The sequence below is a fragment of the Gadus morhua genome, chromosome 7, assembly GCF_902167405.1.
Source record: "Gadus morhua chromosome 7, gadMor3.0, whole genome shotgun sequence".
Classification (NCBI taxonomy): domain Eukaryota; kingdom Metazoa; phylum Chordata; class Actinopteri; order Gadiformes; family Gadidae; genus Gadus; species Gadus morhua.
Genome location: NC_044054.1, coordinates 20,277,496 through 20,294,070, shown reverse-complemented (window position 1 = coordinate 20,294,070; position 16,575 = coordinate 20,277,496). Strand labels below are relative to the sequence as shown.

At 46.8% G+C, this 16,575-nt stretch overlaps 2 protein-coding genes across 2 annotated transcripts; both read left to right on the top strand.

Annotated features, from left to right (window-relative positions):
- The first annotated feature begins 1,365 nt into the window (after positions 1–1,365).
- dlb (deltaB) lies at positions 1,366–6,614 on the top strand. Its single transcript, XM_030362445.1, has 7 exons — positions 1,366–1,866; positions 1,976–2,215; positions 2,336–2,393; positions 2,512–2,769; positions 3,674–4,035; positions 4,181–4,397; positions 4,934–6,614. Exons 1-7 carry the CDS (start codon positions 1,819–1,821, stop codon positions 5,689–5,691), a joined length of 1,941 nt encoding a protein of 646 aa, XP_030218305.1. The 5' UTR covers positions 1,366–1,818; the 3' UTR covers positions 5,692–6,614.
- A 592-nt stretch (positions 6,615–7,206) lies between these two features.
- Positions 7,207–11,831, top strand: ppp1r14aa (protein phosphatase 1, regulatory (inhibitor) subunit 14Aa). Its single transcript, XM_030362253.1, has 5 exons — positions 7,207–7,225; positions 7,355–7,591; positions 9,004–9,084; positions 9,305–9,337; positions 10,847–11,831. The coding sequence occupies exons 2-5, from the start codon at positions 7,379–7,381 to the stop codon at positions 11,021–11,023; spliced, it is 504 nt and encodes a 167-aa protein (XP_030218113.1). The 5' UTR covers positions 7,207–7,225; positions 7,355–7,378; the 3' UTR covers positions 11,024–11,831.
- The last annotated feature ends 4,744 nt before the right edge of the window (positions 11,832–16,575 follow it).

Sequence of the window (16,575 nt, the reverse complement as noted above, 5' to 3'; positions counted from 1 at the left end):
AACGAACGATTTCCTTAAAATTTCCTTTTTCAGCCTACAACAAAGAAACTCCTCAACTTCTTCTGCCTTTATATTTTGTTTTTTGGTGGGGCTCGGAAAAGAGTGGAGCGTGCCAAGGATGTTCAGTCCAGGCACGCGTCCCCTCATTAGCATATCAGAGGCCTGCTGCCGCCGGCCCCACCCCCCACGCGCCTCTTCCAAAAACACCCACGCAACGAACGCGTGCCTTCGCAGCAGACGCACAAATATAAAACCGCCCACGCTTTGACAAGAATGTTTGCTAAGCAAACCGGCCAATTATTATTATTATAGGGAGGCCTACTACAAGGATAACCAACGATTCACCCGAATCATTTAGACAGATCACCGTGGTTTCAGTTTAGACTATAAACCACTAGCGCAAATCAGCTTCCCACTAGATAACGTTCCAAACGTGGCTTTCGGCTATTTTAAGTGTGCGAGGCGATGCTCGCCATGCTGTTGTTGTTGTTTTTTTTTACTTCCAACCCCAGATGGTGTTATAATATCAGGGCTACATTTTAATACATTGTGGCTGGTGACAGGTGCTGGGCATTAAAGCTGAGCATAATTTAGCCCAAATCGATATCGCTTTGCTGAAGGCTCTCGGTATGAAGCCTGTTTGGGGGTAGACGGTTTGGGACAACAATAGCAGCACACGGTGGACCGTGTGCCGTTCATTATCATACAGCTGTTCGCATGGGCTCCGAACACAAAGGCAACATGATATTCCAAACTTTTGCGCCCTGCCAATCTTCGCCGAGACCCTCCCCATCCCCCATCATCATCCCCCATCCTCCCGGCCTGGTGAACGCAACAAAGGAGCCCAGAATATCCGAAGTGAACAATTAAAAGGTCGAATCCCTAACCTGCCCACTTTTGTAACCCCGCACGCGTCTGAGCAATTAGAGTATTTCACAAAGAATTGAAGGGCGGAAAAAACTTTGATCCTCTACTTCCTTCAAATGTATAGAAACTTTAGAAATAGATAAGAGGTGAAAGATTTACTTTAGTATAATAACTGCTGTATATACAATTTTATATACGTATAATGTGTGCATACCTTAGTGTAGTGTATATACTTATATAGAATATATATCTATAATTATATAATCCTTATTTAAGGCAAATAACACCATCATTGGCCTAAAAAACGGTAGTTAAATGTAGTTATAGCCAGTTCGTACTGACTTGGTCTAATGTTTAGTTAACCTAATCTGTGGTATTTTAGGAATTACTATGGCATATATAACTCTTGTAGGCTATACTGTGTATAATTCGTTTAAAAATGGCACTGTTTCTTTAGTAAAATACCTCTTCATTGAAAGCATTAATAGTTTATCAGCACAGGATTCCCTGTTATCCCTATCTGGGAAACACGCACTCATTTGGACTTGGGGTATTTGGAATTTGAATAAATCTCAAATCTTGCTATAGTGAGCCTTGCTTTGCCAAATGTTATCACTTCTACGCAACCCCCATCCCTCGGGCTCCCCATGGCCCCTCGGGCCCCACGCAGGTCCCTGGGGCTGCTGGGGTCCCTCCTCAGCGCGCGTGACGCGCAGCATCAGCAATATAAAAGGCTCCATTGTCACCCAGCAGCAGATTATAAACAAGGGAACCACGCACCGGGATATACCTCAGACGAACGCGTCCCGGGACCTCCGCCGTATACATGCATCTGCATTCGTTTTTTTCCGTTTTCGCTTCGTTTGACTCGCGCTTCTAATCGGATCCGTCGGATGTACGCTTTTCTGTTTTAACAATAAACGGTGAACGAAACTTTTTGGTGGTGGAAAAATGTCGAATCATCTAAGATACTTCGTGGCCTTGGCCTTAATACAAGTGGTAAGTATTCATAGCCTACTATAGTTTGGTTTCGGACACAATAAAACACTGTCCCGCCGCATCCTGAAGCACAACCATCTCTGATCACAACTTTTATCATTATTTGCAGGTGTTTTCCTCAGGCGTGTTTGAGCTGAAGATCCACTCGTTCCACACCGCGCACCGCATCTGCAGGCGACACAGGGACTGCCACATATTCTTCCGCATCTGCCTGAAGCACCCGGAGGACGTGATCTCCGCCGAGCCCCCTTGCACTTTCGGGACGGGACAGACCAACGTCATCCGCGCTGATCACACCTCCATCTCCAGCAGCGACCCCATTCGGGTGCCTTTTCATTTCAAGTGGCCGGTAAATGGACTTTTATCATTTTTACACACATTTGGGCATGTCGTTTACAATAGATGGATTTAAGTTTGAGTTTGTTGAGACAGTTCCCGTTGTTTAATGTTTATTCCTCGCGTTTTTCAGGGAACATTTTCGCTCATCATTGAAGCCTGGAACGCTGAATCCCAAACGGAATACACAGGTGGGTCCTCATTCTTTCAAACGTCCTTTTACAAGTCACTGTTTCTTTCATTTATACGCATGGTTAGTCATTCATAGGCTGTAGAACAAATATTAAAAAATGTGATTTAACTTGACAGACAACCAGAACAACCTCGTGAGCCGCCTGGCCACCAGGAGAAGACTGGCCATCGGGGAGGACTGGTCCCAGGACGTCCACTTCGGGGAGCAGAGCGAGCTGCGCTACTCCTACCACGTGTTCTGCGACGAGTACTACTTCGGAGAAGGCTGCGCTGAGTACTGCCGACCACGAGACGACACGCTGGGCCACTACACCTGCGACGAGGAGGGGAGCCGCATCTGTCTGGAGGGCTGGAAGGGAAACTACTGCTCTGAATGTAAGTTGAACCACCGGGTTCCTCCACGTTTTGATCCGAACCCAAAAAGGGTGTCTGAAAAACTTCCCTTCACAATAAATGTGTGTGTGTGTGTGTGTGTGTGTGTGTGTGTGTGTGTGTGTGTGTGTGTGTGTGTGTGTGTGTGTGTGTGTGTGTGTGTGGAAGGGGGGGGGGGGGTTGACGAGTCTGTTGAGGTGTTTTGGTTGTCTGGGACGTTTGAGTGAAAGTGCTTTACGTCTTAGCTCATTGACTTTGGCCTGAGCCTATAGGGGAGCCTAGTTCCCTCATATAGGGGAGCCCCTGTCCGGTTTTGTTGTCGCTGCTCCTCCAGAGAAGCCAGGGCTCCATCTGCCGTCCCCTCTCTGGAACAATAGAAGAAAGAGTAATGACCTAGGGGACGCTTTTCAAGGTGGCCCAGTGTGTGTGTGGAAGCGTCTGTCGATGTGTGTGTGTGTGTGTGTGTGTGTGTGTGTGTGTGTGTGTGTGTGTGTGTGTGTGTGTGTGTGTTCGGGGGGGGGGGGGGGGGGGCGAGCCCGCGCGCTTCTCCCTGTGTTGTGGGGAATGAGATGGAGAGAATATGCGTGCGCGCACGCACACTCGCATTATCATGATCGGTGTGTGGTAGTGAAATTGTCGTAAATATGTTCGTGTGTGTGTGTGTGTGTGTGTGCTTTGTCAAGAGTGCGTGTGTGCAGGCGTGCGTGCGGTTAGATTGGGGCAAGGGGGAGGGGTATTTGTGAGCGGCGTTGTGCCGACCAGCTGCCTTTCTTAATGCCTAACCAATAGTGAAGTCTGGAACCGAGTTGGGGTCAGGCTGGGGTGCTTTGTGCGTGTGTTTGTAAGATAGACGTATAGGAGGGCGTATCCATTGTAATAATATCCCCCCCCCTCCTCCCCCATCCAGCCATCTGCTCGGCGGACTGCAGCGAGAAGCACGGCTACTGCGAGGCCCCTGGGGGCTGCAAGTGTCGCATGGGCTGGCAGGGCCCCTCCTGCACCGAGTGCGTGCGCTACCCCGGCTGCCTGCACGGGACGTGTGGCCAGCCGTGGCAGTGTAATTGCCAGGAGGGATGGGGGGGACTCTTCTGCGACCAGGACCTCAACTACTGCACCAACCACAAGCCCTGCGCCAATGGCGCCACGTGCACCAACACGGGCCAGGGCAGCTACACGTGCACCTGCCGGCCAGGTTACGGAGGCACCAACTGCGAGCTGGAAACCAACGAGTGCGACAGCAACCCCTGCAAGAACGGAGGCAGCTGCAATGTAAGCGGGCGGAATTTGTTTGTCGAATAAACACAAAATACAAAAGCTGGAGCACTGCTGATAAAATAAACAACAACAACAAAAAGTGTTCTGTAAACACGTTTTCTTTTCCCTAACCCTGTACTCTCTTTCTGTCGTCCACTAGGACCTCGAGAACGACTATTCATGCACGTGTCCCCAAGGCTTCTACGGCAAGAACTGCGAGATTATAGCGATGACTTGCGCTGACGGTCCTTGCTTTAACGGCGGCACCTGCGTCGAGACGATGACGGGGGGTTACACGTGCCGCTGCCCTCCCAGCTACACCGGCTCCAACTGCGAGAAGAAACTGGACCGCTGCAGCAACAACCCATGTCTTCACGGTAAGTCGCTGCAAAGGCTATTGCTGGTAACTGTTATTGAAACGTTGACGCTGAGAAAGGGAGATGCACCACTGGTGACCTCTGCTGGTATAAGTGATGAACAGCAGGTTCATTGCCGCATGTTATACTTTATGATTTAATAAGAAGTATTATACGATAATAATGGAAAAATGTGGGAGGTAAGCTTACGCAGCAATATTGATCGTTGCAGAATAACGTTCTTAAATTGGTGATGGGAAATGTGATAATAGTTTAATAATTCATAATACATTTTATAAATCCTTGAATTTTGGTGTTTTCTGGCTCCCCTACTGGTGATAGGGAGGTGAACAGCTGTCTTTAGTACATATATTGGGCTGGTCTTGTACTGGTCTGTTAATGTTTTTTTTATATTGCCTTACTAATAACCTCTAGGACATTGTAATCAGTGAGAGCCTGCGGTAGAGCTAGACTTGAGTCAACACTCTCCAGCCAAACACAGCGGGTGTCGGTCATCAACCTAAACGCGTCTCTCCCCCCCCCCCCCCCCCCCCCAGGCGAGTGTCTGGACCTCGGCCAGAGCGTGCTGTGCCGCTGCCAGGCCGGCTTCACCGGCGCCAACTGCCAGGTCAACATCGACGACTGCGCCGCCGTCCCGTGCCAGAACGCCGGCACCTGCCAGGACGGCGTGAACGACTACACCTGCTCGTGCACGCTGGGCTACACGGGCAAGAACTGCAGCGTGCGCTCGGACGCGTGCGGCGTGCGCCCCTGCATGAACGGGGGCACCTGCTTCACCCACTTCACGGGCCCCGTGTGCCAGTGCCCCTTGGGCTTCATGGGCCCCAGCTGCGAGTTCACCCTGCAGCCCGCGCTCCGGCCCGCGCTGCGGCAGACGGAGCAGCCGTCGTCGGCCGCCGTCACCGCCTCGTGCGTCCTGGCGGCGCTGGCCGTGGCCCTGGTGGCGGGCATCGTGGTGCTGCGCCGGCGGTGGCGGTCGCGGGGGAGGAAGCAGCTGAGGGACAAGGCGGTGTACAACGACCTGGAGACGGTCAACGGCGTGGTCAGCGGCGGGTGTGGCGGCGGCGGCAGCGAGAGGGAGGCCTTCCTGGGTCCCAACGGCCTGTTCAAGATCAGCAACAGCACGGCGAGGCTCAGCCTGGCGCTCCACGCCGCCGACGGCCGGCCGGGGTACAGACCCAGCCACCCCGCGGAGGGAGGCCCGGCCCGGGGGGAGCGCCACTCGCTGTCCCCCGGACAGGACTTCATGTGGAGGGACGAGGCCACGCTGGGCTCCGGGCCGGGGATGAGGTGAACGGGGACGGGGGTGGAACGGTGTGAGTGAGAGAGAAAGAGAGAGAGAGAGCGGGAGAGAGAAAGAGAGGGAGAGAGTCACGCAAGAGAAGATCTTTTTCTAGGGGGGGGGGAATCCATAGCACTTCTATTCTCCTCTCTTCAGTAATGATTGGAGGAGGAGGGGGACATATTTTGAGTCGGCCATGGCTGCCTGTGTGTTCCGGAGATCACAGCGTTTAAACAAAAAGATAGAGAAAAAAAGACGAAAAAAAAACTTTTTTAATAATGAACTTGTATGATGAAGAAAAAGATTATTTGAGATGTATATAAGGGTGAGGGGACAGCTCTTTCAAGTTGAAATGACCCAAAGAGACATATAATAATAACATTTTCTTAGGACCTATCTATCACATATACCAAATACACAAAAAGCAATACTCTGGTAATCCCTTGAAAACCCACCCAAAAACGTTGTCTTTATGAGGGTCGATATATATCCTTGATTTTTTCTTTGTCATTTGATCGTTTTTTTGTCACACAGAATCCTAAAATGATTACATAGTTTTTTTGCATTTCAATCTTCCTTTGCCCATTTTTACCTTATCATTTGTGAGCACCATCATTTATATTATTTATTTATTTGAACGTTTATGTTTGTAAGTCCTTGTTCTGATGTAAAGAGATATTTATTTGAGGTCAATAACGCCAAGTGTTTGATTTCTCCACCTTGGCATCTGATATCCCAAAGATATTTAAAACTAAAAGGGATAATGAAAGCTTAATTGGATTTCTCACATGTGTTGGTGTATTGATTGTCTTTATACTATGTTGTGCCATTTTAAGTTCATGCCAAAGTTTTGTTTCCCCAAACATTTTCACTCATACTTGATTTTTACATTGTGTATGTGGTTGTAATATGGAATAAAAAAATGTTTTTAAAACAAGAAATTCCCTGCCTCAAATTAGTTGTTTTTATCCTTACATACAAACATAGGAGTACTTCAAACATTTCGTCTATAATAAAGAATCACAAAGGGCATTGCACTACCCATTAATATATGGATGTACACTGGACCCAACCCTTCAATAGCTATACATATGGCACAGTTAGGGTTAGGGTCTGAAGTGAACACACATCTGTTATAAACAATGATTACACAAAATACCAATGAAAGGACAGCATTTGATTTTTTAAACAGCCCAACTCTCCATAAGTCTATCGCGATTTTGTTGGGCTGATGCGAGCTAACTTTTTACGATTAACTACTAACTATTTGAACTCACGTGGTTGTCTCGTCGTGTCCTCGTTAAGAACAAAGGTGACTAATGACAATTTGACGCGGTCTTTTCCTTAGTGTAGAGCCAACCTCATTAAACTGCTTCAAGGGTTTCACAATATGATTTGTACGCTACAGCAAAAAAACATAAAAATGTTCCATCCTAGTGACTAAATTACTATTTGTAATTGTCGGCCACATTAACTAAACGAGGCGTCATCACAGGAGCCGCCCATCATCTCGGGTCCACTTTTGCGATGTCAGTCCTAGCCTATTGTAAGCTACCAGCCGTCTTCTTTCATCACGCTCACTCACACACGCCCGTACGCACAAACACACGCACACGCACAAACACAAACACAAACACTCACGCACACAAACACACACTGCTTCCTTCCCCCACAGATCTGAGATCCAGTCAGACGAGAGATGGCTAGCGACCTGGTGGGAAGTGCCGCGGCCGAAGTAGATGAAAAAGTGAATTCATCAGAACCCGATTTGGATGACTTTCCAGACCGCAGTGGTCACCTCCAGAAGAGACAGGCTCGGGTGACGGTGAAGTACAACAGGAAGGAGCTGCAGAGGCGGCTGGACGTGGAGAAGTGGATCGACGAGTCCATGGACAAGCTATACTTCGGCAAAGTGAGTTTTATCGACTAACAACGTCAACATAGTATCTACTGTCGATTTGAGAGTTGCAACATATGTCATCACGACTTCGACTTTTACTTGTTATGGTTCATGTTGTTATCCTATACGTAACAACTTTGAGAGAAATGTAATACGGACTATTGGGGCTTTAAAAAACTTTACAGCTGTGTGTATATTGCGCAATGATCAACTACAGAACATCTGGGCAGTAGCCTACACCATTCTGGACTTTGCTTATATGTCTGGCCAGGTTTAGGCAAACAGAGTGTGAGATGAAGTAACAACCCCTATTAGCCATGATGTCCCGTGCACTGTTTATTGACACCTGATCGCCATGGAGCACGGCTTGAAGATGATGGATAAAGGCGTCCAGTTCTCCTTAAAAGGCCAAGCATCACTTGGGGAAAACCTAGTCTAGGTCCAGTGTCGCAGGAAAGGGAGGGCGGGGTTCCTCACTGCCTTACAAGGGTAGTATTTGGGCCCAGAACATGAATGAGGAAACTAGGATGGAGAGAAAATTATGTCCCTTGAGGAGACACAAAACAGGAAATGCTGAATTTCCCCAATGTGGGTGGTTGGGAAAAATCATGAAGATTTGGGACATAAATTCAGGCGGGTTTTGGTCCTACATTCCGCTTTTGGTTGTAGGAAAAACAAAGCTAGGGCAGCAAGTAGGGATTGGTGCATTTGTTTTACATTATAAAACAGGTATTTGCATAGCACAGTGGAAAAAAAGACATTTCACCAGGGCAGCGCACTCTTGTTGCAACAGGTGTTTGGTGCGTCAATATAAATCACTGCCATCGAGCCCCCATTATGGGTCTGTGGGAGACTCTATTCTACTTTGAATAGTTGAATGAAAGGGGACTCAACCGCCCTGAACCTAAAGACAGAGTCATCTCATCAAATGCAAACAAATCTAGTGATGGTGCAGTTGGGTTCTCCTATTAAAATGTCCAAAACGTGCCCTAGTTCTATAGTTTCCTGGTGCTATATAGCAAGAAGACTGCTTGTACCAGGACACCAGTCTAACCCCAATAACAAACTGTTGAGTGATGGACGGGGGTTAGCGTGCCAGTCCAGTGGGTTGATACAAAGGCTGTTTGTTCACTGTGAGCAGTGGCACACTATAACATCCACGTTGTCTCTGTCCCTGTGTCGGCCGGCCTTGAGCTCTGAGAAATGATAGTCGATATACGAAAGGGTTGGACTGTTGTTTAATAACAGTCATGTCATGTTATGACTCTGTTGCCAAATTGCATTTTCATGAGAATAATCTGTGTGTGTGTGTGTGTGTGTGTGTGTGTGTGTGTGTGTGTGTGTGTGTGTGTGTGTGTGTGTGTGTGTGTGTGTGTGTGTGTGTGTGTGTGCGCGTGCGGTGTGTTTGTGTGGGCTTGTAAAAGGAGGTGGACATGCCGGAGGAGGTGAACATTGATGAACTGATAGTATTGCCCAATGATGAAGAGAGAGTAAAAAAGTTGCAGGTAAGGTCACCAAGGAGATACGTAAAAAAAACAAACATAAACCTATAAGAAATAGATAATACATATCATTATCGATAATGGATCATACATAATATAGTCATATAGATGTTAAAGAAAATAATTTGTATTCTATTTTGTTTTGGTTTATAAGAATGTGCATGTTTACCCTGCAAACATCAATGTATTTGTTTCAATGGTTGACATTTCTCCATTAAAACAGGATCTACTTCAGAACTGCACAAACAACACCAAGGTATGTCCACTCTCACACACAGACCTGGTCCCCATTCATAAGGGCAAGCATGTTTCATGTTGTTTACCTTGTATGTCTTTTTGCCTCTGACATGTTATATACATTATGCACACATGACATAATCCAGAGCCGAAACTCAAGTGTAGAATAGCAGTGCCGGACACCCCTTGCCACGGTCGCTCTGAATGTCTTGACAGACACCGTTTGTGTTCACCCCCTCTGTCTCTTTCTGTAGCTTTACCCGAGAACAATACGTCCCTTTTGAACCAAGTGGGTAGCTTGCATGCTGTGTGGTTCAAGTTCAGTAAACACAGCGCCGCCAGCTGAGATTGAGACCAGAGATTGTGGAAACAGATTTTGGGTGTTGTGGAAAGCCTGACAAGGTCCTTGGGGAGGTGGGTCCTCTTGATGATTTGAAAGCGACAAAATGTGGGTTTCTGTAAACAGTCCCGTTCATATACGACGTGTCTCTTCAGGTTAATATACGCAAATGCAATAAGCAAAAGGTCTGCAACTAACAAAGAGTCCCAAGCAGTTAAAAGAAGATTGGATGACAGTATTTTATTTTGGTGTTGCCTGATAGACCAAGTAGGTGGTGCTTTCTGTCAACACAAAGGTCCAAACAAGGTCTTAGAAACCAGCATTGATTTGCATCTACCCAAATCAAACAGCCGCTACAGGAAGTGCAGACGCTCTACACTGCTTGGTGTTTATGTTGGAGAATGCTGTGATTTCTTGTTGCGGTTCAAAGCAGTAAGATACGTTTTTGTATCTGGGTGTCTTTGGAATGTTACCTGTTTAGGCCTTCTAGCCTTCTTTCTGTGTATGAACTATGTGTACTAACCGGTAGTTTGAAGGAGGAGCCCTTTATCTGACCATAGCTTTTAATAAGCCCACTTGTCCATGGATGTCGGTTGAACTTCCATTGAAAGTTCGAAAATGTTCGGCATCTACTTTTAATGACCTGCAAATCCTGTTAGCCATGTAGGGTCTTGTATTTTCCATGTGTTGATACATTAGCCGAAAATGGTTGGTCAACTATTCATTTCCTATCTACAGTTGGCCTACAAGTGTTTTGAATACTAATAGTCTTTTTCTGTGCTGTCATTTTTCAATCACAGAAGGCACATTTGCTATTTTATGAAAGGTTCATTGAGGAAAAGGTAAACAAACACTAACCCTTGTTTTGGATTTCGGTGGCCATCTTACAATCCTAAATGTCTGGTTCGGGAATCTCAAACGGCTCTTAAATATTGATTAAAATTGCCAAAAATATATGGTCCCATATTATTGCATTTAACTCCAATCATAACTCAGTAAACATAACAAAGAGATAACAAAAAAGAGTAGAAAGGTTTCTTCAACCGTTATCTAAGATTCATCTGAATGAATCATTTTGGGTTAGCAACATGCTGATAATTAAGGTTACCTTCCAACCTCCTCTCTCTCTCTCTCTCTCTCCCTCTCCCTCTCCCTCTCCCTCTCTCTCCGACTGGGCATGTGACACAGGACTTCATCCAGGAGTTGGTGGGCAAGCTGGAGGGCCTCCAGAAGCAGAACGACCTTCAGAGCGAGGGCATCGAACACCCGGTTATCTCCCACAGCCACTACCGCCACGAGCCCTACCACTTCAGCAACATGCACCAGCAGAACCAGCATAGCCGAAGTCACAACCAGACCCTCTGAACTCGGACGCCGTGCCCACACTGACGTGGCCGTCTGTGGCTGTCGTGTGAATCGATAATGTTAGGCTGTGTGGGGCAGCCATCAGGATTGTTAACCCTTTTGGAAAAGGTCAAGGAAATCCACGACTGAAGGAGCACTGTGTGAGATTATGCTGGTCTATCTGTTTAGAAGGGAAGGCAATGCCCCAGTTCAGTTTGCCATAAATGTTTATGCCTTTTTCAGATTACCTCAGTTGTTGTTAATGTTACCACTTAGATTGAACATCATAGGCGAATAAACAACATTATTCTATCCTGTTATTACATTATTGTTATCATGGCTATAACTCTTGGCTTGTGTACTTGTAGTTGTGAATGTCCATATAAAAAACAAGCAATATAGTAAAATGAAAAAAAACGAATATTTGCAACATATTCTACTGACATGTTCTGTTCTATATCTTACACATTGCCCCAGACAACCTTAACCTTGTTAAAGCTGAACTAAACTATAAAAAGTCTTTGGAATGCAATAATGTAACTTAACACTCAAGGAACATAGACAAATGTGACAGCAGAAGCACCGTTAACGACATTGAAGTAGAACAGCATTCATGTGTCTTATGTTAAGCTTATAAACCCTTGGGATATATGATAGCTTGTTTGACAAACTTAAACGAGTTCTGGTCAATTACCGGAATATGAATGAATGTTGCACTGTTTGAATAACCTTTTTATTGGAACCTCATTCACTCATCTACCAACCGTCCAAGAGGTGTGTTGTACGCTTACATCCTTCTAGCAATAATAAAATATGGAAACCCCTTTTACTGGCTGCTGTTGTCCATACCACAATTAAATCAACCCCGGGGAATTAGAGGAATATTCCTCAGTCAAAAGAGCTGAATAAAAGGAATGCCGTCTTACTTGTGGGCTCCTGCTATTCCCTGGATTATACACTAGAGGGCGCAGGTTGACAGGGAAATTGGAACTGTGTTGGAGAAACGCTCGCAGACTTGAGATTCAGGAAAGCACTGTCTCTGTAGCGCACAATTATGGCGTATTAAGACATCTGCTGTATTCAGTTAAAAAATAGTTGCTGTATTCAGTTAAAATAGTTGTATGGAGCTCAAGGTCCCGGACAACTTGTCCCCAACACACACTGTCACATGCTGGCTCTAGCATGAACATGAAATGGGGGAGACCACGCCGTTTTACAATAATAAAGAATTTATTAAAGTAAGATAAAAATAACAAACCCCAAAACACATAAGCCCTACCAATCCCCTCAACCAACACCAGTTACATCAACACTCCTACCGGGTCAACCAGAAACCCCCCCTAAACACACACTCACCACTCCTCACGCTCACCAGTCACCCAACCTCCTTACCCACAGCAATTCCGGGCCCTGAAAAAGTAATCTAAGAGGGACAGGGGCATAGAGACAAGAGAGGAGAGAAATTAGTGAAGGTATGCACACAATCACTTATTGCACCCCATCCGGGGCGCGAGACAACGCATCCGCCATTACATTGTCCACGCCTTTAATGTGGCGAATTTGTAGATCGTAGGGTTGTAAAAACAACGCCCAACGCATCAGGCGCTGATTTGGATTCTGTAATTGGTGCAGAAATGTCAATGGATTGTGATCCGAAAAGACAACCACAGGAACAACCCCTCCACCTACATACACATTGAAGTGCTGCAGAGCCCACACAAGGGCCAGCGCCTCTTTTTCAATCGTTGAGTAATTCAACTGATGTTGATTGAACTTTTTTGAAAAATAAGACACTGGACGATCGACTTCCTGATCATCTGTTTGTAAAAGCACTGCGCCAGCCCCGACCTGGCTGGCATCCACCTGGATTTTAAACGGACGGTCAAGCCGGGGTGCCGCCAGGACCGGTGCAGTGCTAAGCAACAATTTTACATTCTCAAAAGCCCCTTGGCACTCATCAGTCCAGACAAACTGAGCTTTCCCTTTTAACAAATTTGTGAGGGGTGCAACCACTGTTGAAAAATTAAAACAGAAACTTCGATAATATCCCACCATGCCTAAGAAGCGCATCAACTCCTTTTTTGTTACCGGCGGTGGAAACTTGTCTATTGCCATTACCTTGGCCCGCACTGGCCCGCACTGGCCGTACCTCTCCTTGTCCTACCACCTTCCCCAGATAGGTCACTGTAGCCTTCGCAAATTCACATTTAGCTAAATTGACCGTTAGGTTAGCTGCCTGGAGCCTCTCAAACAACGCCGCCAATCGTGACAAATGTAAGGCCCAGGTATCACCCACTGTCACAACATCGTCCAGATAAACTGCACACCCCTCCAGCCCAGACGTTACATAATTCATAAGACGCTGGAAGCTAGAGGGCGCATTTCGCAAACCAAAACTCATCACATTGTATGTGTATAAGCCAGACGGAGTGACAAAAGCAGATACCTCCTGTGCGCGCGCTGTTAGCGGGATCTGATAATACCCTTTAAGAAGATCTAATTTTGTAACGTACTTCGCAGCCCCCACACGGTCTATACAGTCCTCTACCCGAGGAAGTGGAAAAGAGTCAGGCTTAGTTACCGTATTGACCTTGCGGTAATCAGTGCAGAATCTAAAGGTGTTGTCGGGTTTTGCTACCAGCAAGCACGGTGACGCCCAACTGGAGTACGACGGTTTTGCCAGCCCATTATCGATCAAATACTGGACCTCAGTCTCCAGAACTTTCTGTTTGGCTGGTGGGACGCGGTAGAAACGCTGCCTAATTGGCGCAGCATCCCCGATGTCTATGTCGTGCTCCATCACATTGGTGCACGTTGGAACATCAGAAAATAAAGACGAAAAAGATAAAATCAATGATTTTAGCTCATTCCTCTGCTTCTCAGACATATGACCCAACAGGCCATCAAGATTGTCTAGCATTTCTGAATTTTTTAGACGTGGCAATAACACACAGTCATCAGGGGCACCTTCATCTTCCCCATCAGCTGCCACCATAGGAGAAGACGACACTGCACCCCCGACTGCCAGCGCAGCAGACCCCACGTTATCCCCAGTCATGTCACTCCTGGATGATGGAGAATAATATGGTTTTAACAAATTGACGTGACAAAGCTGAGAAGACTTCCTACGATTTGGTGTTGCTATTACATAGTCTTGTTCCGTGACTTGGCGAACAATATCATACGGGCCAGAAAATTTTGCACGAAACGGTGAGCCCGGGATTGGCAACAACGCCAATACCTGATCCCCCGGACAAAACAGTCTACTCCCTGCTCGTCGATCAAAAATGTCCTTCATGCGAGACTGAGCATTTGCCATGTTCTTCTTTGCGCACCGCCCGGCCAAGAATAACCTGCGGCGGAACCCATGCACGTAATCAATAAGATTAACCGGCGGATCTGACTCCTGCAAGCCATCCTTTAACACGGACAATGGACCGCGAACCTTGTGTGCAAAGACCAACTCATTTGGGCTAAAACCCAAACTGTCCTGTGACACTTCCCGTGCTGCTAACAGCAACCACGGGAGGCCTTCTTCCCAATCTCGCTGTAGCTCTGAACAATATGCACGCAGCAAAGACTTTAAGGTCGAGTGAAATCGCTCGAGAGCCCCTTGGCTTTGAGGATGGTATGCGCTACTCGTTTTATGCTTCACTCGAAGCTGTGTCAAAACCTCCGCAAAAATTTTCGAGGTGAAATTGCTGCCACGATCCGATTGGATTACTTGGGGAATACCAAATACTGAAATAAACTGAGAAAGAGCTTTAACAATGGACTTCGTATTAATACTCCTCATCGGAAAGGCCGCCGGATATCTCGTAGTTTGGCACATTACGGTCAACAAATGCATTGAACCAGACTTCGATGGAGGCAGTGGACCCACACAATCTATCAATAGACGTTCGAATGGCTGACCCACTGCTGGAATTGGATGTAGGGGCGCTGGCTTGATAGACTGATTCGGCTTACCAACGATTTGACAAGTATGACATGTTTTGACAAACGCTGCCACGTCACGCTTCAATCGAGGCCAATAGAAATGCTGTAGTAGCCGATCATACGTCTTACTCACCCCGAAATGTCCAGCCCCCTCCCCGTGTGCTGTCTGCAACACTTGTTCCCTGTACTTCATTGGCACAACAATTTGCAATAAAGTTTCAATTAGATCATCCTTAAAAAACACGAACTTACGCACAAGCAACCCTTCATGCTTAAAATATCCGCTGTCTGCGCTTCTCAGCTTTTCCCCTGTCAAAGCCCCATCCCGTAATTCCATTAACCCATCATCCTCTTCCTGAGCCCGAATAAACTCATCACGATCTAAAGCTGATGGCAAATTTGGTATTTGTGGACATACATGTTTTTTTCCACTCGAACCCTCCACGGCCTGTGCACGACTGTTTGCCCGTGTCACCGCGCAAGCAGTGAACACTTCAGGAAATTCTGCAGCGCACTCGTCTTGTTCCACAAACCTGGTCGGATCGGCTGTCACTACCGGTAATGCTGGCCCACTCGGCCAGACACGATCCCTTGCCAATACGTTCCCCAAAATGACATGCACTCCTGGTACAGGCAACGCAGGACGCACGCCTACAATTACTTCACCCTGCACAAGCTCAGAACTAAGTTCGATCTTGTGGAGGTGAACAGACATGGTATGCATTCCCATTCCTCTAATTAGGACAACAGTCCCAGTGCTTGTCTGAGCCGAGAATGGCAAAACGGACTCCAACACAAACGTTTCGGTAGCACCCGTATCTCGCAGAATCTTTACTGGCTTTTTATCAAAGCTACCCACAAATGAAATAAAACCATCCGTAATAAATGGGTCATAGCCTTCACCCACGTCCCCCACAGCAGACTCCGACAAACACGGGCCTTCTACGGGATGGTCAGGCACCTCACAGCCTTTACCTCCTTCAGAAGCCGTGCCCTCTGGTTGGTCTCCGTTCACCTGAGAAATCTTCCGGTTAAACTGGTGGACAGGTGCTGCGCAGCCCTGCCCCTTCGCGGAGTTCGGTCTGCTGAAGTTGGACTTATTTCTATTTTTACTCAGAAGCGAAGGACAATTTATCTTCCAGTGACCACGTTCAAGGCAATAACTACACTTCTCAGGGTCAGTTTTATTTCGATTTGAGAAATCTTGTTTAGCCGCAGGCCCACTATTGTACCCATTTGTCCGACGGTCATCTCGAGTGTGATTAACATGCCTATTCTGGACATAGTCCTTACTTCTACCCGTATGAGTCAACGCATATTCGTCCGAGAGAATGGCAGCCTCTGCGGCCGTTTTAACCTTGTGCTCATTGATAAACGTAGCAAGATGTTCTGGGACAATGTTCTTGAACTGCTCCAAGACTACCAAATCACCTAATTGTTCAAATGTTTCTACATTAACAGCTGAACACCAGCGAGCAAAATAACTAACCAGATCTCTGGCAACCTCAGAGTATGTTTGTCTGTCAGCCTTCCTCCAGTTTCTAAATCGCTGCCTGTAAAACTCTGGCACCTGTTCATAAACCCTCAACACAGCGTTTTTGACGGACTGGTATGATTTTCGCTCGGTCACTGAT